The sequence below is a fragment of the Sceloporus occidentalis genome, unplaced genomic scaffold (genome assembly GCF_023333645.1).
Source record: "Sceloporus occidentalis isolate IW3139 unplaced genomic scaffold, rSceOcc1.0.p SCAF_4, whole genome shotgun sequence".
In the NCBI taxonomy this organism is placed as follows: domain Eukaryota; kingdom Metazoa; phylum Chordata; class Lepidosauria; order Squamata; family Phrynosomatidae; genus Sceloporus; species Sceloporus occidentalis.
Genome location: NW_028316984.1, coordinates 98,790,791 through 98,817,445, shown reverse-complemented (window position 1 = coordinate 98,817,445; position 26,655 = coordinate 98,790,791). Strand labels below are relative to the sequence as shown.

The 26,655-nt window shown below is 39.7% G+C and overlaps 1 protein-coding gene across 2 annotated transcripts in view; it reads left to right on the top strand.

Annotated features, from left to right (window-relative positions):
• Positions 1–26,655, top strand: part of TMEM86A (transmembrane protein 86A) — a 108,032-nt gene that overhangs the window by 25,081 nt on the left and 56,296 nt on the right. For both annotated transcript variants that reach the window (XR_016280918.1, XM_089521024.1), the window contains exon 2: positions 21,932–22,196. Coding sequence is in view for 1 of the 2 variants with exons in the window: in XM_089521024.1 (XP_089377150.1) it covers positions 21,932–22,196 (265 nt within the window). In the remaining variant the exon portion in view is untranslated. The remainder of the gene's footprint in view (positions 1–21,931; positions 22,197–26,655) is intronic.

Genomic DNA, 26,655 nt, shown 5'->3' with positions numbered 1-26,655 from the left:
CCCACAGGGCTTTGTCCTGGGCCCAGTGTTATTCAACATCTTTATTAATGACTTTGAGGACAAAATTGGGGGCTATCAAATTTGCAGATGACACCATATTAGGAGGAGTAGCTAATACCCCAGAGGACAGGATCAAGATTCAAAATGACCTGAACAGACTAGAAAACTGGGCTAAAGCTAACAAAATGAAATTCAACACAGAGAAATGTAAGGTACTGCACTTAGGGAGGAAAAATGAAATGCACAGATATAGGATGGGGGACACCTGGCTGAATGAAACTACGTGTGAAAGGGATCTTGAAGTCCAAGTAGACCATAAGTTGAATATGAGTGAACAGTGCAATGCGGCAACTAACAAGGCCAATGTGATTTTAGGCTGCATCAATAGAAGTATAGTGTCTAGATCAAGGGAAGTCATAGTGCCACTCTATTCTGCTTTGGTCAGGCCCCACCTGGAATACTGTGTCCAGTTCTGGGCACCACAATTCAAAAAGGACATTGAGAAACTGGAGCGTGTCCAAAGGAGGGCGACTAAAATGGTGAGGGGTCTGGAAACCATGCCCTATGAGGAATGACTTAGGGAGTTGGGGATGTTTAGCCTGGAGAAGAGAAGGTTAAGAGGTGATATGATAGCCCTATTTAACTATTTGAAGGGATGTCATGTTGAGGAGGGAGCAAGCTTGTTTTCTGCTGCTCCAGAGAATAGGACCCAGAACAATGGATGCAAGCTTCAGGAAAAGAGATTCCACCTCAACATTAGGAGGAACTTCCTGACAGTAAGGGCTGTTCGACAGTGGAACAAACTCCCTCGGAGTATAGTGGAGCTTGTAAAACCATGAATAGACCTGGGATTATACGATGCATGCCTGGAATGCATTTAGAATACATTTACATCATTGACTCCATATTTATTCGTGTACTTGCACATGTGAGCATCCAAACTCCCAGAGCTGCAAACAAATCTGGTTCTATGGTGTGAATAACAAACTTTGACTTCATGAGTGTGGTTACTTGCATTGCCCCACTTAAAAAAAAAGACACCTGAATGACCTGGCTGAGCATTTTAGGAGTTATAGTCCAAAAAAAGTAATTTATCAAGCTCTGGTGTAGAGCAGTACAAGGAGGCTCTGCATACATTGCTTTGTTTCACTATATCATCCTGGACAGCAAACATACCCATTTTTATCTGATTTCAGATGCTAAGTAGGATCAAGCTTGCTTAATATTTAGATGCTGGAACCAAACAGGAAATAGTATCTCCAGGCAGGGCTACAAAAAAATCTTGCCTAAAACTCTGACAGAGCTGCTGCCAGTTAGAGTTGATCGAACTGGCCCAGATGGACCAAATATCAGCAGAAAGTAGCTTCCTCTGCTCCTGTATCAGTTTTCATTGATACTAATGTCATAGTAAACCAGTCAATCTTTTAGCTATGAAGTTGACCTGTTTCGCAATATTATTTGGAAGAGGATTATATGCATGAGTGCTTAATTCAGACAGTATACCAGTAGATTTGAAAGGAACAGACCCTGTCAATGGGCTTACAGTGGGGGCAGTTGCAACTATTTATTTAAAAGAAAAGTTACTTATTTATTAAAATATTTATACCCTCACCCAACAGCAAAGATCTCAGGGCAGCCTTCAGAAAACATTAAAACAAGTTATACAGTTTAAAACAATAAAATAATTAATTTTTAACTAAAACATATTAATCTTCAGTAGTAAGTTAAAAGCAGATTTAAAAGATTTTAAAGTTTTAAACCTATGTACACTGTATTTAGGATGAGTTAATGAGGCCCAAAGGCTTTAATGAACATCCAAGTTTTAACTCGGTGTCTAAATGACATGGGTGTGAGTCAGGCCTCCAGGAAGAGATCATTCCACAATTATGGTGCCAAAAAGGCCCTCTGCCATGTCCCAACACCATGTATTAATCTCACTGGTGGGAAACAGAGGAGCCCCCCCCCCCCCCGTGCCAGCAGATCTTAATCCTTGGGGGACAGGCATATATTGGAGAAAATGTTCCCTCAAGTATCGAGATCCCAAATTGTTTAGGGCTTTAAATGCACCTTGATTTCAGACTGGAAATGTATTGGCAGCCAGTGCAATTCTTTTAAAACGAAGATGATATGCTGTCGATATGGTACTCTGCTCCGAAGTAAAGTGGCTGTATTTTGCACAAACTGCAGCTTCCAGACCTTCCTTAAGGGCAGCCCTGCATAAAGCACAGTTATGTGTCCACTTGAGGATTATGCATGCCAAAAAACAGTTATGTTGCCACCACATATAGTTTGGTCCCAGGAGCATTACTGCCCTATAAGTTTATAGACCATAACATATTGAGAGTCATACAGCAAATGTGATATTGGATGAGATTACAGTGAAGCCAGCAGTAGATTATATACTAACAAGTGACTTTTATAAAGATTTTGCTATTTGGAATTAAGCTCCCATCCCACTTCCTTAGTTCCCTGAAGCCTGTGACAGCAAAGGCCCCATTCCCACTTGGCAGATAAAACAGCTTATATTGGCGCGATTCTGACTTGGATTATATTCCGAGTCTAATTCGAATTTTTTCCACCATTTCCATTAGGAAAGGGGGCAAATTACCTCGATTTATTTAGACCCTGTTTTCGTTCCCATTTATTTTAAATCGCTGTATTTTAAAGCGGAGTAATTTGCTCCCCATTCCCATTTGTATCTGTAAGCTGTCAATCAAGCGCATAGGCTTCAGACGTCACAAGTGTCGTCACCTGATTCAAAACACTTTGACACGGTTTATTTTGCTTCCCGTTCCCATTTCTGTTTGTTTGTTGTTGTTGTTTTTTGGGCAGCCAATGAATAGTGGCTGCACCCAGATTTCCTTTGGGAAAGAGAGAAGAGAAGCCTCTATTCCCCCTCATATCCCTTCTTGGCATCCAGGCTTTTCTGTGTCTCACCAGATTCCCTTTAGGAAAGAGAGAAGAGAAGCCTCTATACCCCCTCAGATCCCTGGGCGTCCAGGCTCTTCTGTGTCTCCCCAGACTCCCTTTGGGAAAGAGAGAAAAGGAGCCTCTAATCACCCCAGATCCCTTTGCCTGCCCCATTGCTGCCTAGGCTGTCTGGGGGGCGATCAAGCAGGCATTTACTGCAAAGCCCATCTGCTGCCTCAGGCAGAGGCAAAAAAATAAAAAATAATAGTTTACAATGGTGTTCAATGGCTCTCCTCACACATCGGTCTATGAATGTGGAGCAGAGGGGAGGATGCAGGGGGAGTAATGTGTTTATTGCGTTTGGAGCTCAATGTAGCGCGATTGCCTTACCCTGCTTCCCAATCCACTGGGGGAAAGGCTATGCGAATGGAAGAAAATGGCGCTGGCCATGCAGAAAGAGAACAAAGAGGGTGACACCCCCAGGCCAGCCCCTTGAGTGCCGTTCCTCCCATCTCCAGGTTCCCGAATCAGACACCCTTTTGTTCCCATTCATTTGCCCCGAATCAGACTCCGGAGGTACAGGAAAATTCGCTAAAAAGACACTGTTTTTTTAAACCGGTTTATCGACCTAAAATTCGGATTTTTCAGGATAATTTGATTCAGATTCGAATCCCAATGGGAACGATATTGGAGCAATGCGGGTTGAATGCGCGCTCTAATGGAAATGATGCACTCATGATTCGCGTCCTGATCTGCGTTATAGGCCAGTGGGAATGGGGCCATAGTATTTTCCTTCCTGCCGATGAGATGTGAATCTGGCTCTTCCTAGTAACATCTTAATAGCTTCCAGTTCTGAATGTCATGTGAAGAAAGGAATGTGCAGAGTTTGGAAATAATTTGTTAAAATTAGTTCAAAATCCACCCACCCCCATTTCAGCAGTCATCTTTAACAGTTAATTTAATCACTAAATTCCAAAACTCTTGTTTTCCAGTAATGAATTACACTTCTCATTAATTTAATTGTCTGCTGGTCATTTCTGGTACTTTTAAATGCTGTTTTCAGATCTACTTATTTAATGGATTAAACAAAAAACCAATTCTATATTATTTCCTTAACACGGTAATCTGGATACATTATTTCCCCCCTAGCAATGCAACTGCCAATGTGTCCATGCCAAGCATAATGTTTCCAGGCTTTGGAATTTGACATTGCAAACTGGTGTTGTGATTGTGGAAGCCACCTGTTGTGTGTCTTCTATGAAACAGTTAGCGGCCTGCAGAACATGTTGTTTGTAATTTTGTCTCTGAAAATGGACATCATATCTTTCCTGTTTTACACAAATTATGAGGGCTTGTTTTTTGTTTTTGTTTTTTTTACAAACGGAAACAAATATCATTTAAAAATGTTTGGATTCCTAAACTTTAGAACTTGAATGCATCATCACAGTTTCTGGTTTCTAAAGATAAAGATTAATGGTTTCTAAAGATAAATGTTTATTTTTTCTACTTTATTTTTTTATTTGAAAAAGGCATATTTTAACATTACATATTTGTTACTGCCATAAGCTTTTCATGAAGTTTAATGAATATACAAAATTAATAACCGTTATATGTTATCCACTCAGTGAACAGAAGCTATTAAAGACATTAAAATATTTATGACTATTCTTTTTCTTCTATCTTCTACCTTCTATTTTATCTTCTAAACTGACTTCCATATATTCCTTTACTTAATGTCAACTAATTATTTAAGCTTAGCTACTTCTCTTAAAGTAAATGTTGTCTTTTCAGTTATTATTTCCTTTCTTATTTTCATTTTAAAGTTCGTATTCTATGTTACCTCTTTTGATGTTTGACTGTTACTCTGTTCTTTCCACTCTTTCTCAGTTTTATATGCAGATTTACCATTTAATATTTGTGTTAACTTTTTTGCAAAGCTAATCCTAGCTGTAGGAATTATGTATAAGATTTGTTTCCATTTCTTTCTTGCTTGATGGTCCAATATTTTGTCTGTCATATTTAACAGATATATTTCTGATATTAATTTAAAGTTTACTTTTAAGATTTTACATATATATATATATGAATGTATATTTTCCCAGACATCTTTTGTTTTTTGACAATGCCGCTATACATGGATCCAAGATCCTGTTGTGGTTTCACATTTCCAACAATTATGATTGTTGTTCTTATATATTTTCACTATTTTTTCTGGCATTAAATGCAAATGATAGACCATTTTTGGGTAATTTTTGTGGATACTCTGAGATTTTGTAAACTGTGAAGTTTTCTTTCTAGCCAAATGCCAGCTTTGTAGTTCTAAAGGCTTTCCTATATCTTGTGCCCACAGGATCATTAAATGTTTTATTATGTTTTGTTCTAGCTTTCTTTCTAATAATAGTTTATAGAGTTTACAAGTTGTTTTTTTCTTCACTTTCTTTTAATATTTGTCCCATTCATTTTGTTTTATTGTGAAGCCTCCTTTTTAAAAGTCTTTTAAAAATCTGTCTTGCAGTTGTTTTAACAAGAACCAACGGTGTTTGATATCCAGACTTTCTATTTCTTGTATTGGTTTTAGTTCCCATTGATTCTGAGTATTTTTTCTGATGATATCTTTCTATTTCACCCAAGCATTACCTTTGCTGCTTCTTCCAAAGAAGGCTTCCTGTAGGGAAACCCATCCTGGTATTTTCCTATAAAATAAATGTTTAGTCTCTTCCCATGTTTTCAACATGCTTTACAAACAAAATGGTAGATGAAATATTTATGTACATTTGATTTTCCATACCATACATAAGTGTGCCTACCAAAGCGAAGATTAAATCCTTTTAAATTCACATTTTTTTTTACTTTTTAATTTAATCAGATCTGCCACATATGAAAGAAAATTTGCCTGGTAATATGTCTCTAAATCAGTAAGGTCACATCCATCATTGTCTCTAGTATCTATCAATGTCTTCCACCTCACACTAGGGTCCCCCCCCCCCCCCAAATAACTATTTTCAGTTCTATGTTCCACATATTAAAAGGCTTTTTGTTCACAATGATCGGTAAGTTAGTGAACAAAAAACTAAACTTAGGAAATATGGACATTTTTATGGCAGTGACTCTTTCTGAAAATGATAGTTTTAATTTTGTCCTTTTTTCCATTTTTTAATGTGCTTCCATGTTGCATGATAATTGCTATCAAATAAATTGGTATTCTTTTTTGATATCCATATTCCTAAATATTTGACTTTGCTTTCTAGTTTGAATTCCATAATATTTTGTAGTTTATCATCTTCTTTTTAAATATTTTTTGTCAAAATCATAAATTTTTCCTTGTTGATTTTAATAGCAGAGATAGTGCCAAATAGATGTATTGTTTGTAACAAAGAGTTTATGTTATCATTTCCAAAGGATTTTCTAAGAATATGGCTAGGTCATCTGCATATGCTTTTATAGTATATTCGTAATTTTTGATTCTAGGTCCTCTGCTTTTGGGATTATCTCTTATTTTAATTAAGTCTCTTAGTTAATATAATTGTGAATATTTTATCATCATTATTGAGAAGTGAAATTGGTCTATAGTTCTCCATTTTTGTTTTATCTTTTCCCTCCTTATGTATGAGGACGATATTGGCTCCCTTCCAAGACTCTGGAACCCCTTCTTTTAATATGAGATTCATAGGATCTCTTAATGGTATTTTAATTTTATTTACTAATTTTTTTTAAAAAAGATTGCAGCAAAACCATCTGGCCCTGGGGCCTTGTCTGCCTTCAAGTCCTGAATGACACTTATTATTTCATTCAAGGCGATGTCTGCATTTAATTTTTTTCATTGTTCTGTGTCAATTTTTTGCCATTTTTGTTTTTAATAAATGCTTATTTCTCTGACATTCATAACAAAGAAATCAAACAACTGTTAATCACCCACTAAACTAATGATCTTCCAAAATTTGGGGACTGCTGTCAGTTTAAATAGTTAGGTCAAGAGCCCTTTAAAAATAGTTATAAGAGAAAATAACAGAAATTTGGGGTCTTCAGAGAGGGTCTAATTGCATGTCTCAACAACATGTGAGGTTAGTTTGATGGATAAATGGAACAGCCTTTTCTGTAACATCACCTCAACTGTTTAACTCCCTACTCAGAGAAATTAGGCTGGCCCCATCTCTTTTAAGCTTGTAGTGGGCAGCCAAAACAGTGTTGTTTTGCATGGCATTTAGCATTTTAAATTGCTGTTTTAACTGTTTTAAAACTGGATTCTAGAATTGTTTTTAGACTTCTTTCAGAAGTTTTTAAAGCAGTGTTTTTATTGTTTGTATTGTTTTAATTGATTTTTATTTGTTCATTGCTGGGAGCATATACAGAAATAGAATAACTAACTAGTTAACCAAGTCAAGAGTTATGTACATCGTAGGCCAAAAACAGGGATAGATCCATGAGATATGTCAGTAGAATTCTCCTGTAAACAGTTTACAAAATAATCTCTGCTAATCTCCCTCCATCTGCACATGATATATCAGATTTCGCAGTGTTCAGTTTGTGAAATGCCAAGGATTATTTTTCATTACAGATGACTGTTATGTTCATTCACTTTAGAAATATGAAGCCATGACTAGGGTAGTGAATCTGGCTTTTAGTACAAAAATGAGAGGAGCTAAGGCTGGACCAATTTTGGAAATAGTGTCAGCCCCTTAGATGGCAGTTTAGCCTAAAATCTGAAGTAGATTCACTCTCCTGATGACATGGAAGCCACGATTTCCTACTGACTGGCATATTTATAGAGGGTTTTCCTCTTCTATCTATGTATCACATTGTCCAGAACCTGTGAGATTTAGTGGCTCCAGTCAGAAGCAATCTTAGAACTCTTGGTCTGGACCAAGCCTAAGTCCCTTCTCCAGAATGGAAAAATTGTATATGAGCAGTTAAACCAATGTGAGACTGAGAAACAGGTTTGATTTCCCATGTTTGATAAGATCTGTCAAATAGCACTGTAAGGCCCAGAGTTCCTTGTGCATAACCAAGAACAAGGGATAACTAACAGGTCATTAAGAGCAAAGTACCATAAGACAGTGGGAGTAGGCACTCCTAATTTTTCTAGTGGAATTCGCAGGCCATTGAGTAAGTGTCTAATTCACTCACATAGTTTTGATGCAGTTTGGACAGTTTCATATATGTGTTCTAATACAGATTCAAAACTACCAGTAACACTTACTTTACATTCCATCCCATCCTGAAATAAATAATACTAGAGCTTGCATAACTAAAAGGAGCTTTTAAATGTCTAATTCACAAGTATTCCACAGAGTTTTGAGAATTTTCCTTCTGAACGGTTGCACCTGAAAAAAAAGTTGTCTTCTTCTAGTAAAGAATGTGAACTGTCCATACATACATTGTTTAATGAAATATGGAAGAAACTACTGCAATTCATTTTGAGTGAAGTGTATTTAACCCTATGGATTTTTTTACACATTGCCTGTGATTGGGGCAGAAACTGAGAGAAGGCTAGGATTCATCCCAAACTGCAGCCATTCAGCAGCAGGGCAAGAACAGTTAAACCATCTTCTCTTGAGTGTGAAATTGACCCTGGGGTGAATTCATGATTTTGCAGTTTAAAAGACCATAAGAATGAAGCTTTAGGTTAGCAGCCATTAGAAGAAGAAGAAAAACCAGTCAAGACTTTGATTGTAGGAGAATTATCCTTAATTAGTTACCATACAGTTACAAAATAGTTGGCACCCAATCAGGCTGGGTGTTATCAAACAAAAGGAGCAAAAGCAGACAAATCCAGAGCGTACAAGAGTTATTGTCAGAATTAAAATGAAGATTTCCCATAGTTTGGGATTGTATGTATGAGTGACTGTGAGTCAATTTGTGAAAGGGGGGGAGAGCACATTTATATGTATATAGTAGATCCCCACCATGCTTGGTTCTTGGATGGAACCCATATGATCCTTCTTCTTTCCTCTCCCATTGCTCAGACAGTCAGCACCCCCTCCCTGCAATGAGTAACAAGCAGACAACACATTCCTTTTGCACTGAAAAGTAGTCAGTTACAGCCATGGTTGACAACAGAAAAAAAAGGAATATGCTACTGAAGTAACTTGTTGGAAAAATTAGTTATTTCTTAGTTGTGGTTTGGAGAGGAGAAGGGAATGTCTCCTACATCAGTCTCACTCTCCCTTCATGTTGAGCAAACTGGTAGTAAAGGAATGGATCTAGCTATACATGGGCTGGAGGATGCCCTGTTTTCTTGACAGAATGTAACCTTCTGGTATCCTCTGAGGACACTTTATAATTACAGCTGTGGAGGCTGTGTTGCAAGAAACCACAACATAAGCAGTTGAAATCATAATATAGACCATTGAGTAACTGGTACTTCATTAGTAGCTATAAATAAGACAGCGAGACTGGGATATGTTTTGGATGTCTTTGTTTTAGCCTCCGGACTACAACCACCTTTCCTTTTGATTTTGCTCATTTGTGTACATGGTACATTTGTAACTCCCAGTTAAATTGCAACAGTAGGTCAGTATCAACCTTCATAACATTATTTAAGCAGGGACACGGCTCTTTTTCTCTTGTACATGGCTATGTTGCAGGCATTTAATGCGAATTATATGAAAGGCAACCTAAGTATCTCAGTTTCATCTTTAACTCTTCTCTAAGAGCGAAGCCAGAAGTAACATTTGTAAAACAGTGGGGATAGTTTGGAAGTGCTTACACTGCATTAAGTAGCTGATAGAGAAATGTACATTTTCCTTCAAACTCAGTTCTGCAAGTTCATTGCAAAAACTGTGGATAGTACTAATTGGCTGGCACCAGTGACTTCATCAGGAATCCCCTGATCAATTTTGCAGCTGTTCATCAAATGTTTCAATTGTTTTAAATAAGACAAAGGATGACTGTATAATGACCTTGTGATGTGACAGTTAAGAGATTATACAGAATGATGATTTGCCTTCTGTGTTTGGAAAAGTTACTTTTGGGCCATGCTGGCTAGGGAGACTCTGGGCATCATAGTCTTAAAAGTAACATTTCCAAATTCTGCTTTCCTTATGCATGGGCAGAGTGGTAGGGCTGACAAGCAGGGTAACATTCAGTTGAATAGGATCCCTGTCTGTCATGGAAATTAAATCTGAGTGGAAGCGCATCCCACTCAATTGGGAACTGAAATTTGGAACAATACTGTTTGGATGGCACATGTTTCAACAGCAATGCGCAGACTTCTCAGATCCATCAAACACTGTCAGCATCTGCAATTTATAATGTCAATCTGACACAGCTCTTATAGTCTTCTTTTATAGATGCTTTTGAGACCGATGCTTCTCCCACTAAGTGTCTAGTGAACACATGATGTGAGAATTCAGTCTAGTGTGGTTGTAAAATAGACCCTTAAGTAGAATTGTCACACCTATGAAGGCAATTCACAGGGACCAGAAAGGTGGGTCTTTACCCAGGGAAAATAATCTTGTTGGGATTTTAAAATGGAGCCACAGTTTCCTCCTAGCAAGACAGCACAGCTGCTATTTTTAGTTTTCACAGTCTTACACAATATTCACATGCAAACCATTAGGAGCAAAATAAATTAGTAAGATGTAGGATTGCCTCACACCTTGGGAAGTCCCTGTTGATTCTTATATTAAACCTTTAGTCCTAGGGTGAATATAGAAAAACTGTGGCTGCAACATCATCTGTATTCTGAGAGGGGAATCATAAATGCTCTTTGCCACTCATTCTTACTGTAAATATTCATGTATAAGTCTAGAAATTTTAGTCAAAAAATTGACCCCTAAAACCTGGGTTGACTTATCCATGAGTCAATGTAAATACTATACCTTAACTCTTATCAAAAAGGAACCATCTCCTTCTCTGAGTGGCAAAAGGCAAGAGCTTAGTCCACCTTGGAAGGAACTAAAAGAAGCACCACCTTTCTCTAGTTTTTCCAGTGTGGTGCCACTTCTGGCCTTTTTGAATGTCTGGGTAGGAAAACAGCAGTGTGCTTTGGCATCATTTTTCTTTCCTTCATCCTTTGTGACATGCTCTTAAGTTTTACCCTCGACTTATACATCAGTTATATAAAAACCCATAACTTTGGCCCCAAAACCTGCTCTTGACTTATACATGAGGTCAATTTATAGTCGAGTATATATAGTAATCACAGTTCTAAATTGGCCACAACCTATGCTGATTTGGTGCATTCACACCTTATTCCCACCTGAAACATAAAATATAATCACACTGGCTTACTTCCATCTGTTGTCCTTGCCTCTCTCTCTCTCCCATCTAAAATTAGGGGGTGGTGGGACTTGACTTAAGGTACTGTAAATTGTAAAATTGACTTAAGGTAACTTAATGTAAACTGACTTAAGGTCTGTAATATCCTGTGATGGAATTACTTTAATAAACCCATAAGCAGCTAATTAGCTAACTGAGAGCTGGAAACTGAAGGGCTCTGTGGATACAAGAGGCCCTTTCTGCTATAACCATCATGCCAGTGGAAAGGTAGCCACTCATGATGTTCAGGCAATTCTGTGGATTGGGGACAAACAGTTATACACACCATTATGAGTATGAGCTCTAGATCTCTCCATTAGGAGCGACACTACAAAAATCAGGTTGGAGTAACAGGAAGAGAGGTGAAAGCCATTATAATGCTGACACTCTGAGGCCTGCATGGTCAGAGTCTATTGTTGCCACGTCAGGATTATCCCAGGCCCTGAGATTTCAGGACTCGAACCTAAGGATAAACCTTGATGATGTCACAGGTGGTGTCACAGTTGGTGTCACAGGTGGTGACCACCAGTGATACTACAATGAGTGGCCCTGGCAATGCCATTTAGCGTGAAACAGTAGGCACCAATCACATAGGCTCAGAGTGCATCCTTCAATTTTTTGTCTAAAAAAGGAGACTATATGTGCACATACCTTTTCAAAGAAGAGCTGTTGTTCTAAGATTTCTCTTCCTTCCTTGGAGAAGCACCAGGCCCCGAGATCTGGGAACCTTATGAGAGTCTTAAGATGGTGCAGACATCAATGTCATGCAAGATTTCGGTTACACCTAAATATGCAAAAGGCGCTGGATCCTGTTTGATTTTGAAAGCTAAGCAGGGTGAGCTCTGGTTAGTACTTTGATTGGAGACTGCCTATGAATACCAGCTGCTGTAGGCTTTATTTTAGAGGAAGGACACCTCTGAGTATTCTTCGCATAAGAAAAACCTATGAAATGCATGGAGTTGTCATTAGTTGACAGGCAACTTGAAGGCACATACGCACACATGATTGCTGAGGCAGACAAACATGCCATGTCTGATTCTCCCATTCTTAAAAATACAAAAGTTGTCGTGTAAAAAAAAAGTTGTTGTTTTACCATGTATCACATTTGGCTTTGGTCTGAAGAACAATCAACACAAAATATAAATGACCTTGGTTTTATTATGGGATAGATATAACCCTGCCTTTGTCAAGGATGCAGGTCTCATCACTGTCCTTCATTTCATTACACAGACACCCTGCAAAGTTCAATATCAGACTAATGGAAGCTGTGACCTAGAATCTCTGTATCTCATTACCCAGTCCTTCAGCTTGCTAGTCTCTGTGAGGCAGAATTTAGAATGTCATGTAACCCGAGAAAACAGTGCCTTTTTCTTTTCCTTTGGTAATGTACAATCTGTGTTCTTTTCACAGATGATTGTGATATAAATAATGAAGTGTCTCTGGAGAATGTGTGCTTTGAAGCTTGAAAATCTTCATTAAGATCAGTCACAGAGCCTTTCTTTCAGCTATAGAAGATGCCTGTGTATGTGTGCGCGCGTGCCAGTTTGGATCATTAAACTAAAAACAGGGCCTGGAGAAGTTACTTCTTGGACTCTCAAACTGTGTCCCCCATCAGAAAGGATGAGTGGCTGGGGGAAAGAGTAGTAGAGATGCTTCCAGACAATTTTTTTTGTTTACCTGCGGCAGAAAATCCAAACCTGATTTTAAAAATATAGTTGTCAATTAAATCATTCCTGATTTGTGTGTGTTATGCGCCTTCAAGTCTTTCCCGAGTTATGGCGACCCAAAGGGGAACCTATCATGGAGTTTTCTTGGCATGATTTGTTCCGAGGACGTTTGCCATTGCTTTCCCCAGAGGCTGAAAGAATGTGACTTGCCTAAGGTCACCCTTTTAAAGTCAAACCTGTGCCCAAGATGGACTGCCTGCCTTCCCAGGTTTGGAAGAAGATTTTTCACATGCAGAACAGAATGATGAGCCAGCATGGTGTAGTGGTTTGAGTGCTGGATTTGGGCCCTGTCAGCCATGGAAACCCACTGGTTGAACTTGGATAAGTCACACTTTGTCCCTCTGAGGAAAGCAATGGCAAGCCAATGGCAACCTCACTTCCACCCACCGCTCTGACCACATCTCTCCTGTGTTGGAATCCCTTCACTGGCTCCCCCTCCCTTTCCGCATTCAGTATAAGCTCTTGTTGTCTACGTTTAAAGCCCTCTATGGACTGGCCCCTCCCTACTTATCAGACCTTCTTTCTCCTCACCTTTCCACTCGGGCCCTCCGTTCTGGTAGTCAAGGTCTGCTGTCTCAGCCCAGGATTTCCTCTGCCCCATCCCGGATTCCCCCCTTTTCACTCGCTGCCCCTCACTCCTGGAACCTTCTTCCCCCATGAGCAAGAGCCATCACTTCTTTAACCAGCTTCAAAACGGAGTTGAAGACCATCCTATTCAGAGAAGCGTTCCCAGGCATTGCATAACTGTCATTTGCTATTTGATGTTCTTTTGTTGTCTGTTTTATTGAATCATTTCCTGTATTGCAATGTATTTTATATGTATTATCCTACTAGAGAGGCCCCTTCCCCACCACCACTCCCTTCTCCTTTTGTGTCGTGTCTTTTTAGATTGTAAGCCTGAGGGCAGGGGACCGTCTAATTAAAAAGATTGTATGTACAGCGCTGTGTAAATTTACAGCGCTTTATAAATAAAGGTTAATAATAATAATAATAACAAGCCTCCTCTGAATAAATCTTGGCAGAATATGGTAGGATCAACATATGTCAGTCAGCTTGAAGGCACACAACAAGAACAGAATATAAGATATTTCATTAGTACCTTTATCTCTCTCTCTGTCTGTCTGTCACATACACACACTCCACACACTTCAGTTAACAAAGTACATGTGTTCCTGCACATTATTTCTTCAACAGAAAATCTGGTACCAGAGGCAAAAATATCCCAGAAAGAAAAGGGTAGATTATTGCACCAGAAAAAAGATGAGCAGTTTAAAATGCTTTAGTAAACTTTTTATCCAGAGCTAACGTGCATATGAGAAATGAAGCAAACATGTTAGGTGGGGCTTGCAGAAGCAAATAAAAACATTTTGTATCTTCTAGAGATCATTTAAAGGCCTCTTCCAAAACATACCCAAGGATGACTTTCTCTTTCTCCAGCCTCCATTTTTCTTACTTTTTCCCTCTTGGTGGCCACATTTATAGGGCTATGATATTTTTTAACATGCAGAGGGGAGCTGGTGAGGCATCTTCTCCCATTTTCTCTCAATTTTGCTATTCATGTTGGCTTGGTAACGGATTCTTGAGGCAGCTACTGTTTACCTTGCCCGCTGTAAGAAAGCACCCACAGCTGCAGTAAGACTGGCTACAACAGAATCTGGTTCTGTCCAGCTCAAGCTTTACTGCATTGCTTACTGAATTCTGTGCTGTGAGAAAGGTGGAATATAAAATACATACATACATACATACATACATACATACATAATGCAGACACTCTGCTACAAGCTAACACCAAAACCTCTGGGTTTCTCCAACCCTACTTCACTATTCTCCCAATATGAATGCCACTAAAAAGTCCAGCCAGAGAGAAAACAAGGAGGTAAATGGGGAAGGGATGTCTGGACAGTCTTAAAGTGACTTTGTGAGAGGCTTTGTTAACAGATGTACATACAGTACACGTACACATACAGTATATGATTTTGAAATAAACAGCACTTTTGACAAGTTTGTTCTGGATTCCAAAAAGGATGTAGTTAATCACAATATGCACACACATGTGTGTGTATATATATATATATATATATATATATATATGCGCATGTGTGTGTTTTAAATTATTATTAACTTTAAATAAATTAGCAAAATATTTCAGCTTCTGTCTTCTTCAGCTGGAGGCATCTTACTTTTGTTTTTAGCAATGGAAGAAGGCAGAAGCCAAAACATTTTGCCAATTTATTTACATTCTGTTTGTTATTAATCTTCAAAACTAAATGAGTTTGTGTGCCTTCTGCAGAGCTATCTGTTTTATCGTTTTATTTTTGTACAGTGCCATGTACATTTGATGGTGCTATATAAATAAATAAACAATAATATCTGTAGGAACTACAGATATTAGGAAAACAGTAAAGCCATTCAAGAAAACTTGTTCACCTATACTCATCACTGACCTTGAAGTGTTGGCACAGTATCTCAGTATTATGTAGTGTGCTCAGTATCTAATAACTCATTTCAACAGTGACAGAGTGATTTTTAAAATGGGTTCTTCTTCTCTCCTTTTTCAATATAATTGAATAATTTTATGAGGCACTGCTAAGTTAGCCAGTTGTGTTTGCATCATTAAAAGTTCTATTCTGATCATGGCCAAAGAATGGCAGGGATCTGGAGCCAAGGCCTTTAACCCTTATTCCATCGATATTTCAGTGGCAGGTGAAACATCCTGTGTGAAATCCCTTTAATGTCCTAATAACCTATTAATTTAATAACCAGAACATGGCCTCACCTGGTGCAGAGAAACGGGATCTTAGAAAGAGATGATATGTATGTTTGTCTCCTGTAATAAAGGTAAAAGTATTCTCCATTGTCAAGGTTGTCATGTCCAACCATAATAATAATAATAATAATAATAATAATAATAATAATTTTTATTTTTACCCCGCCTTTCCATAAAAATGATCAAGGCGGCTTATAAGGAATTAAAACATTACAGTACAGGATAAAAACAATTACAATATGAAAATTAAAAACATTGCTACAAGGAATGGGAACAGGAATCAGTATAAAACACATATATCAAGGGCAGGAGATGGAAGAAATCGATTTACAATGGTCCGGGGTCAAAAGGAAAAACAAGGGGCAGAGAAAAGAAAAATTAACTAAGGTGGGAATGCCAACCGGAATAAATGCGTTTTTAAGTTTTTCTTAAAAGAAAAGGTGTAAGTGCTTATCTCCATTACTAAGCCAAAGAGCCAGCGTTGTCAGAGACTGCTCTGTGATCATGTGGCCAGCATGACTGCAGAGTACGCTGTTTACCTTCCCACCAGAGTGATACCTATTCATCTACTTGCATTTGCATGCTTTCGAATTGCTAAGTTGGCAGAAGCTGGGACTAGTGATGGGAGCTCACCCCATCATGTGGCACCTGGGCCTTGAACTGCCAACCTGCCAATCTTGCAATCAAAAGAGTCAGTGTCTTAATCAATTTTCACATTTGTTTTTTAATTGAAACTGCATCTCTGTGAGTTTGGTTGCTCACGTGTGTCAGCACATGAATAAACATGGAGTCTTATCCTGTTTTATCCCAGGTCTATTTGCATTAACTATTCACACAGCCAACAATTAGGAAACCGTCTTGAGATTGATTATCCTAGGTTAAGTGAGTTTCTTTGGCCATCTCCCTCAACTTAATCAGATGCATTTGAAATGCATGTGAACAACAAAGATTCAACCCACATTGTACCTGGATTATTTTCACTGTCTGAACAACCCCTAAACCTTTAAATGTGACTCATGCTAGAATACTGTTGCTAGTTACCAAGAAAGTGACTGACAGTAGAATTTGTGCATTGTCGTTATGTGACATTAAGTCATTTTGAATTTATGGTGGCCCTAAGGTGAATCTATTATGGGTTTTCTTGGCAAGATTTGTTTTGGTTTTTTTTTTTTTTTTGGGGGGGGTTGCTTTTGCTTTCCTCTGAAGCTGAGAGAGTGTGACTTGACTAAGGTCACCCAGTGGGTTTCCATAGTCGATCAGGGATTTGGACCTGTGCTCCAGAGTTGTAGGACAGTGTCCAGATGACTATAGCACACTGTTTCCCAATCTGGGCATGTCTACTCTGAATTCAGTTACTTAGCTCAATGGGACCTACTCCCAGGTAAATGTCTGCAGGATTGCAGTTTAAATCAATGGCAGGGCATGAAAAAAATCATCATATCTGATTTGCATGATTAACTGCAAGCTTTTTATTATTGCATAAGATCCCAACAAGCAGGGTTATGAGGTATACTATTTTTTAAGCTGTTACCATATCATTGTCTTGAACTTCTGAGACTCATTTTTTAGAAGCAGAATAGATACACATGTATACTTAGACTTTTTCCTCTGTGTTCTACAAAGGAGTATCAGAATCTTTAGATAAGATTTAAAAGTCTCTGTCACACACACACACACACACACACACACTGATGGCACTTTCTCTTATCTTTGTGTGTTCAAAAAAAGAACTTGGAAAGAATAAGGTCTCTTTAAGTGATGAGCTGCAGTGCTAGACATTTTCTCTTCCTCCTTAGGACAGGAAATGGCATTTTTTACGGTAAGAAAATGCTGATGCTTTTGAATAGTCACACTTGTAGTATGTTTGTGTCTGAATCTTGAGCTTGCAAAACTTTCCCATTCCCTGTAGTCTAAACTCCTACAGTAATTAAGTCTCTTTGAGCTCAGTTCCAGGTAGATCTGTAGAAGACTGAACTTTTAGGCAATGCCTAGAACCCTGCTTTTCCTAAGTAATATTAGTAATATTTTCCTAAGTAACTAAGGCCCAGGACAGACTGCCTCAAAAGGGTGGCCTACCGGTGGCCTATTTCCCTTTGGAGGGACGCTGCAGCTGCCAAACCATGTGGCATTCCTCTGGAGTAAAAAGAATCTGGAAAAAACGGGTTCTTTTTGAGCTGCCAGGTGGACGTCACGAGTGCACCAATGGCGCACTCGTGATGTAAGTGATGCGCAGCTATGTGTATATGCTGCATGTCACTTACATAAAAATGTTGGTGGGACGCTGCCATTAGTCCACCGCCACGCCATGCTAGGGTTAGGCACGGTCCCTAACCCTAAAAACGGCGGCAGCACGGTGCTTTGGGACAGTCTGTCCCGCACCTTAGAACAGTTTCTTGTGCCCTTGAATGAGAAAATAGCTTTTTCCCTCATTGAGAGGGCTCAATCTCCCTTCCAGTTTTACATGCCCTTCCCACTCTTTGGTGATGTAGGGAATTGGTTGGCAGGGAATACAATTTGGGGGCAAAAACAGGGAAACTGATTTCTTGTTTCCTGCTTGAAGTTAGACGCACCATGGTGTAGTGGTTTGAGTGTTGAAATAGACACAGGGAGACCAGGGTTCAAATCTCTAATCAGCCATGAAAATCCATGGTCACATTCTCTCAGCCTTAGAGGAAGGCAATGGCAAACCTCCTCTGAGTAAATCTGACCAAGAAAAGCCTGTGATAGGGGGCAGACCACCACAACAGCTTTAAGTTAGGGTAGAAATGAGTGGCCTGGTGCTCTACTTCAGCTCTACTTCACTGTTCCCACAGTAAGATAAGGCAATTCATTTGTTTGTAGAAGCTGCTGTATCACATTGTATTTACTACACTTATATGCAATATGAAAAAAAAATTCTTTGGGGAATACACCTGAAATTCCTCAGCCATCATGGCTCCCAAAAGTTATAGTCCAAGAAACCAATTTTTCCAGGCTTTGCATTTTGATTATGTCTCTTTTGTGATGCAACTTTTTGTACAGTCCATCAGTTTTGCAATGGGGCCTAATCCAGGTCGGACTTGCATGTAGCTTTGGCAAGGTTGCTGCAGTAGTCCGTATGGAGGAGCTAAGAAAAATAAAATATTTTTGCCCTTTACCAGGTTATTCTTATTTTAAATAAATAAATAAATAAGTATCTAGAATCCCCCAAGAATTCAAACCAGCTATTTAAATAATACCTTACTTCGTAATTCCTCAAATAGGCTTATCTTTTAAGTATTTGGCTATAACAACATATCCCAGTGTGCAGCTATGAAGGAATTCGCTCTCCCCCTTGATAGACCCTGTTTTGCTGCCAGGCCCTTTTTAATTCTACTTTGATTAATTCTCTTTCATTCTTTCACTCTTTCTTTCTGCACCGCCACTATTAGGCCAAGTTTCTATTTGGATGCCAAATAAAGTAAAATAGGAATGCATTGCCAAGAGTTTAATTATATTCTTCTGGCAAATGGTCATGGTTTGCTCTTCAAAAAGTCAAACGTTACTGGCTGCTAAATCTACTGTTTCACACAGCCGTAGAGGGAGACCTTGGAGTCTTGCAAAAGGCACTTATTTATGCTGAGCTTGGGAACAGTAATGCCACAGAGCCAGTTGTGGGTTGAGGACATGCACAAATCCCAGACGAAGGGACAGTTGTCTTGTGACCTAACCAGCTGGAAAATTTCAAATGATAGAAATTTCCTCACAGTTCAGTAGGGTAAATGAACTCTCACAGGCACTGCTGATACAGGGAAACAATGGCCTCAGCTTATCAAATCTTTCACATGTTTTACTATGTCTACAGTTCTTACAGCCATATTAAAGTGAGGAGGGTCGATGTACAGGACCAGCTATGCTTTGGAAAGAAGGGTCTAGATGAATTCAGGTGGCCAGTGCCACCAGGACTGGATTGAAAACAGGCTTCTGAGAAATGAGTCAAAAGAATCTGCTTATTTGGGGGAAACCCAAGGTGGATGATGATAATGATACAGTAATAATATTTCTTACCCGCCTCTCCTCATGGATCAAGGTGGGGAACAACAACAAATCAATATGTTTTCCTGGTTTTTGTATACCACAAGGAACAACAAAACATTAATAGTAAAAAAAGTTTAAAAACAAATAAATTACCATTAATGTTTTAATTTATTTAATTAAAACAATTTAATTTAAAATAATTCTAACAATGATAAAAGTACAGCACTTTGCAGCTCAACTTCCCTCTTCCCCCCAAACTTTCCACAGAAACCAGGTAATGGTTAGAAGTCTGTATAAATAAAATGGTCTTTTCCTGCTGGTGAGACAGGAGAAGAGAGGAGTCCAATGTGGGCTTCCTAGGAAGGCAATTCAAGAGACTTGAAGCAAGCACTGAGAAGGCCCTGTTACATATCCTTACCAAACATGTCTACTATGGTGGTGGGATTGAAAGAAACCTCTTAGCATATCAGTCATCTTGGAAACCTTACTTTTTGGGCTGAAACTATATGCCCAAAGAGATTCCCGCCCCCACCGCCCAAGCTCTGTTCTTTTTAAAATAAAGTTTATTGAATATTAAAAAAGACAAAGAACAAAACAAAAAATGTACACATATCAGCACTGATATCCATTCAACAACTTACAATCATATTGGTGAATGATCTGATACATAAAGATTTATGGGGAGCTGTTCATCTTAAATAAATAAAATAATAATAAAAATTTTATTTGTATACCGCCCTTCCATCGATCAGGGCGGTGAACAACACAATAACAATACAGAAACACCATAACACCATCTTGAAATCAGAGATATCACTTTCAGTAATTTCTGGCATACCACTCCTTAACCCATCTTTAAGTTAGCTACTCACTCCTTTTAGCTTTCTTCTCATCTCACAACCAAACCTCAAAATCCACTCTACAATTCCCTCTCACCTACCTATTCTAACCTACTCTAACCTACTCTGACCTTCTTCACTTGCTTACCTCCATCCTCCTTTTCTCTTTCTCTCACCCTCTTCTGACTCTTCCTCTTCCATAAATTTTTCCAGTTCCAGCAATCTAACAGCCATTCCCTCTAACATTCTCTCTTCCCACAATAAAACTGACTTCCACCACCATTAATTATTTACACTTATTACTTTCTTATAATCCATTACCCTCTGTCCTTCTTTTAAACATATTAAACATCGGTTCTAAAGGATAAGTGTTAATTCAAAAATTAGGTTTACTTAGATACATATTTACTCCAGATTAAACTTAAATAAAAAGGCTAATAATTTCCAACAGCAGAGTTGACAAATAAAATGTATACAACTTATTTTCAATTTCCCCAGATTTGAAGAGAAAAGAGGATTTTAAAAGTATTATGTCTGATTTCCATGTTTTCCCTAAGCTACTATATTCACGATATCCCTCTCTAGCATAATTAACCCATACCAAACCGGTGTTATCCTAAGACTATTTCACCCCATTTCTTCAAGCTCTGTTTTTTTAAACAACAACAAAAACCAGAAATCACATATGGGCACTTTGTAATTGGTCACAGGAAACCCAAGCTAAATACACAGCACAATAACCATGTCTGCATGCAGTCTTCAGAAATTAAACTGTGCAGCTGCACAACTGGGTCTTGCTACACTCATATTAGGGAGAGGGAGAAATCCCATGTGTGAAAAAGCAGCTAAGCACTGTGACTCCTTTAATTCTGCATAATGAATCAGATTGATTTCCAAGGCTTTTGTACTTTAGAGGGAATAAGCCCAAATCTCTTAAGCCCTTATTTTTGGCATGGAAAAGTCCAGCAAGGTTTGTGCAGCTGGTGACAAGGGTGGTAGGGGAAGGTGGAAGTATGAGAAAGTTTGAGAAGACTTTGTGTTTGCCATTGGTTTTGATCAGAGAGATTCTTGAACAAAGGGGAAAATGCACTTTTGAATCTGAGACTGTATTCACACTGCAGAAATAATCCAGGTTGACACTTTAACCGCCATGGCTCAATTGTATGGAATTCTGGGAATTGTAGTTTTTTGAGGCACCCAAACCCCTTAACACAGAAGGCTAAATGTCTTACAAAACTATAGTTCCCAGAATTCCATAGCATTGAGACATGACGGTTAAAGTGATATCAAGGTGGATTATTTCTGCAGTGCAGATGCAGTCCAAGAGGAAGACTTTAGTACTGTTTTCTTTTCTGCATGGCTTCTACATATGTATGCTGATGTGTGTGAGAAAGGTGAGAGGAACTTACAAGCCACCTTCTTATTTCCTCTAGGTGAAGAGCGAAGGTCCTAAACTGGTGCCCTTCTTCAAAGCCACCTGTGTCTACTTTGTCCTCTGGCTACCAACCTCCAGCCCTTCATGGTTCAGTGCCCTTATCAAGTGTTTGCCTATCTTCTGCTTATGGGTTTTCTTGCTAGCTCATGGAATCAACTTCCTGGTGGCTCACCAGAGCGCGTGCAGAATCTTTGCTGGCTTGATATTCTCAGCGATAGGAGATGCTTTCCTCATCTGGCAAGAGCAAGGCTACTTTGTTCACGGTCAGTATGGTCTTCCAGTTTTGAAGGGCATGTGCCTTGGCAACTAAGCCTTCGGGGCACTTACTGGGTACTGTCAATGATTAAGCACACACCTCTGATGTTTGCACAGAAACCCAATCTTAGGTTGAAGCAAACCTTGGGAAAGTTATGCTTTGAACTACAGGTCTCAGAATCCCCAAGCCAGCACAGGCACTGGTCAAACTGGGGGATTTGGGGACCATTGGCAAGAAAAAGTAACTCTCCCAAGCTCTGGGCTGGAGACAGGCCATATTTAACAGGAACTGAAGGTACTGTGACATAGGTCCCACCACACATGATACAAACACAACACTAATTTCTTTACTGTTTCTGCAATCTACAAATCCTTTGAACAAATGGCCCCAACTACAGAAGATATAGGGCAGTTGCTGAAAATTAGATGAAATTAAAACATTACTATCATAATATCATAGTGAATATTTTGCTAGGATTTGTGGGATAGTACACAAATACCCATTTAGGTAGCAAGCATTCATTTCCCTTTAATATTAATTCTGTCCAGAGACAATAGTGAAATGAGTGCATAAAGCACATCTTTTAAAGCTGTCTGAATCAGGGGACTGGCAGGTTCTCTTGTTTTTTTTTTAACCCAGCATGCCATTTTTGACACATGGATTGACACCATATTTGTGCTTTTTGGCTACATCAGTTTCTTTCCTAGAGAATTATCATGGAACAGTAGCTGATAACTTGTAGTCCAGTACCAATCCATGGACCACCACTTTTGAGTACCACTAGCCTAAAGGACAGATAATAATATGGGTTAATCCTCTGCCATCCCACTTTCTCAGCTTCTTATAAAATGTCCCAGTTTCTCTCTCCTCTTCCTACATTACCTCTTTGTCCTCAGCTTACTTCAGTTGCTACAAACTGAGTTGAAAGTGCAAAAGGGGTTCTGCATTCAGTTAACTTAGCAGGAAGGAGTGGAGTCTTGTCCTTATCAGTAGACTGAGATAAAAACAAACTGCTCAAGCCTCTTCTTGCTTTGGAATAGAACTGTGTGCTTTTGGAGGTAAGCAAAAGGAATAAACCTTATAAAAAGCAGGGAAGTGGGGACCCCTGCCAATTAAGAGGGGCTTTCTCTGATAGGTTTCTCTGTGAATAACAGCACCCCAGATCTGTACACACCTCTCGGTTTTCATCTGTGCAACATTGGAAGGAATGTTACCTGAGTGAATACTCAACTTTTGTTGGTTGTTACTGTGGGGCCATTCACACTGGTGGCATTGCTCTGGAAGGAACTGGGCAGATTCGGGGGGGCCCATCCCGAATCTCTCCGTTAGCAAGTGCCCACTATGATTTGAGGGGCATTTAAACCCGAATGCCTTACTCAGAAATTGGGTTTAACTTGAAGGCACCTGCTGTCAATCAAGCGATCGTCATAGGTGACATTTGCAGCACTCATTGGGGCATGTTTCCCCCTCCTTCTTTTTTTTTAAAGAGCCAGGCACAAAATGCACCAAAATGCGCACATTGTGTCAAATAAACCTCTTTTGTGTGTATGTGTGTGTGTTGTGGGCATCTGGGTCAGTGCGGGTTATGATCTGCCCTTGGTCCCATTTTCAACCCCAAAATGCAAGCTAATGCATCCTGTATCCCCCACTCCTTGCCAACTCAGATTGCCTCTTACACATGTAATAATAATAATAATAATAATAATAAATTCCTCACCTCGGAAATGCCAGAAAAGGATGTGATTGTCATGCATTCTTTTTTGCTTTTAAAAGGCTACCCCTGAATTCCTTAGAGACAGTAGCAAAAGCATGTATCATTTTGCCAGTTTGAAGAGCAACAAATGTAACATTCGAATTATTACATTCATTCGCAATTCTAGCCCTTTGCAACATTTCCCCTTTGCTGGAAGCCAGCAAATGAAAGGGAAAGTTAACAAGCTGATAGCCACGTTCTATCCATCTATATATCTGCCTGAAGAAAAAAAAACATGTGCATATTTCATCAAAAATAATTTTAAAAAATAAAAAAAGGGGGAAGGTGCCTAATGGGAGCTCCGTTTGTGCCCTGCCTTTGACCTGACCTGAACTGATCCTTTTCCTTCTGCTACATTCTCTTCAGAGGAGCTTTGCCATTGCCTTCCACTGAGGCTGAGAGAGAGTGACCTATCAGTCACCCAAAAAATCATGTGCATAAATTGTCAAAAATAAAAGAGGCTGCTTCTGTTGCAGCCTGATTTCCCTACATCCCCTGGCTTAGCCCCGCAGCCCAATTTCCCTTGGCAATCCTCCTCCTCCTCCTTCCTTCCTTCTGACCCTCCCCTCCCTCTGAGGTGCCCTGAAGTGACCCTTCTCCCCCCCTCCTTCATCCTCCTCCTGCTGCTCCACTAGAGAATGCCCTCCATGGCTCCCTTCTTCCCATGGTTCCTTCATCCTCATCCTCATCCTCCTCCATCACTTTCTCCACTCCCTCCGCCAGCCCTTTGTAGCCCAGTCACCGTGATTTCCCCTTTTGCCTCCTGTCACCCTTTGCATCCAGATTCCCCTTTTTCCTTTGGCTCTTTCCTCCTCCCCCTCCCCTCAGATGAGGGGAGGGAATGCTCTGACCTCTGCCTGCCCTCTGACCTTAATCCCTCCCTGAATTTGCCCCGATCAGGATCAAGGGCAAGTTCATATTTCAAGGAACCCAAGTCTTTTAAGAAAAGATGGATTTTAGCCCGGTTCCCAATAACCCCGCACTAAGGGACATTTTCTTGTGCAAGCCTTGACATGGATTGTGACAGAATCAGGCCCAATATGAACTTCACATGGAAGAATCGATTTCAAAACTGGGTTAAAGGGTAATGTGAATGGGCCCTGTGTGTATTCTGAGTCTTTTCTAATATATGGGGACCCTATAATGGGGTTTTCTTGGCAAGATTTGTTCAGAGGAGGCTTGCCATTGCCTTCTCCTGAGGCTGAAAGCATATAACGTGCCCAAGGTCATTCAGAGGGTTTCATGGCTGAGCAGAGAATTGAACCCTGGTCTCCAGATTAGGCCTCCAAAATTAGCATCCCCCTGTGTGTGTGTGTGTTTAACAGTGTGGATGTATGCCTGGAGGATGAGAAACCTCCTTGTGCCTTGATGCCTTCTCTTTGGTTAGAGCCTGAGGTTTTCTCCAGCAAATAAGCAAGTAAGCAAGCCTCCTTTGCAAGGAGATGGACTGTGACACATTGCCCAAAGCAGAGCATGAGTCAGAGAACTAGGGAAAGAAATCCTTTCTGTACTCTGACAGAAACACACTGCTTCACCTTGTAAGCAAAAGAAGAGTGAGTAGCTGCTGTGATCAGCAGGAGGCCTTGGGTACTGTGACTGTTGTACATATTTTGCTAACCCAGCACTTCTTGGCTGCTTTGCAAAACCAATCTGGTTTGGCAAGCTGTGCTCAATCTGGAGAGTCAGAGCTAAATCCCAGGAAGACAGGTGTTGTTCTTTTGCAGGTGTGAGAAACCATTTTACTGATGGGACTTTCTAAAGGCTCTGCAAGAAGTTTAAAATAATTCCAAGTTTAAAATAATTCCAGTTTGATAGCCCCCCCCCCCTCTCTCTCTCTCTCTCTCTCTCTCTCTCTCGCTCTAGCTTCAGGGCACTTTTCAAAACTTGACCATTTATTCCCCAAACCCTGCCACCAATTTACACTGATTGGATGATCTTCAGCCGCTTTGGAGGTCACTACTGCAGCAGTAGCAAACAACCGCTAAGATTGTCTTTTACTCACTGAAGTGCTGGAAGTTATAATTATAATGTTTTTACCCTCACTGTGGATGCCTCTCCACATTGCAGTAGAATAAGGGAGGGCCTAACCATTGCAACAGAGGCCCTCTGGCTCTCTCCCAGCAGTCCCTTACAGAGTGAGGGCATGAAAGATGGGGAGTGAGTAAGACAGCCAGCATGGTCAGAGGAGTTTAACACACGGGAGGAATTTCTCTTAATTTCAAATGAAAAGAAAGTGGGGCCAGAACACATTCATGTGAATTTGCTAGTTCAGCGAATTTACGTGAATTTGAATTGCATTCGAATTGAGTTCCCATTGCCCGAAAATAGCTTGCCATGGCCCGAAATTGTGTGTGGTAGTTTATCATGCAATAAGGTGATTGTGTTCGGACTGACTTCCCATTGCCCAAAATTGCATGTGGTAGTGTATAACACAATAACGTTTAACCCCATGATTGCATTCGGATTGCCATTGGATTATACTTCCCATTTCCCTTGTCTGATAACATCCAGAGTGTTGGACTAGGGCTCAGGAAACCTGGGTTTGAGTCCCTACTCAGCCATGGGAATGCACTAGGTGGCCTTGGGGAAGCCAAACTCTTTCAGCCTTAGAGGAATGCAATAGCAAATGTCTTTTGAAAAAAATGTTGCCATGAAAACCTTAGGAGAGAGTCTCCAAAAATTGGAGTTGACTTGAAGGCTCAGAATAGCAACA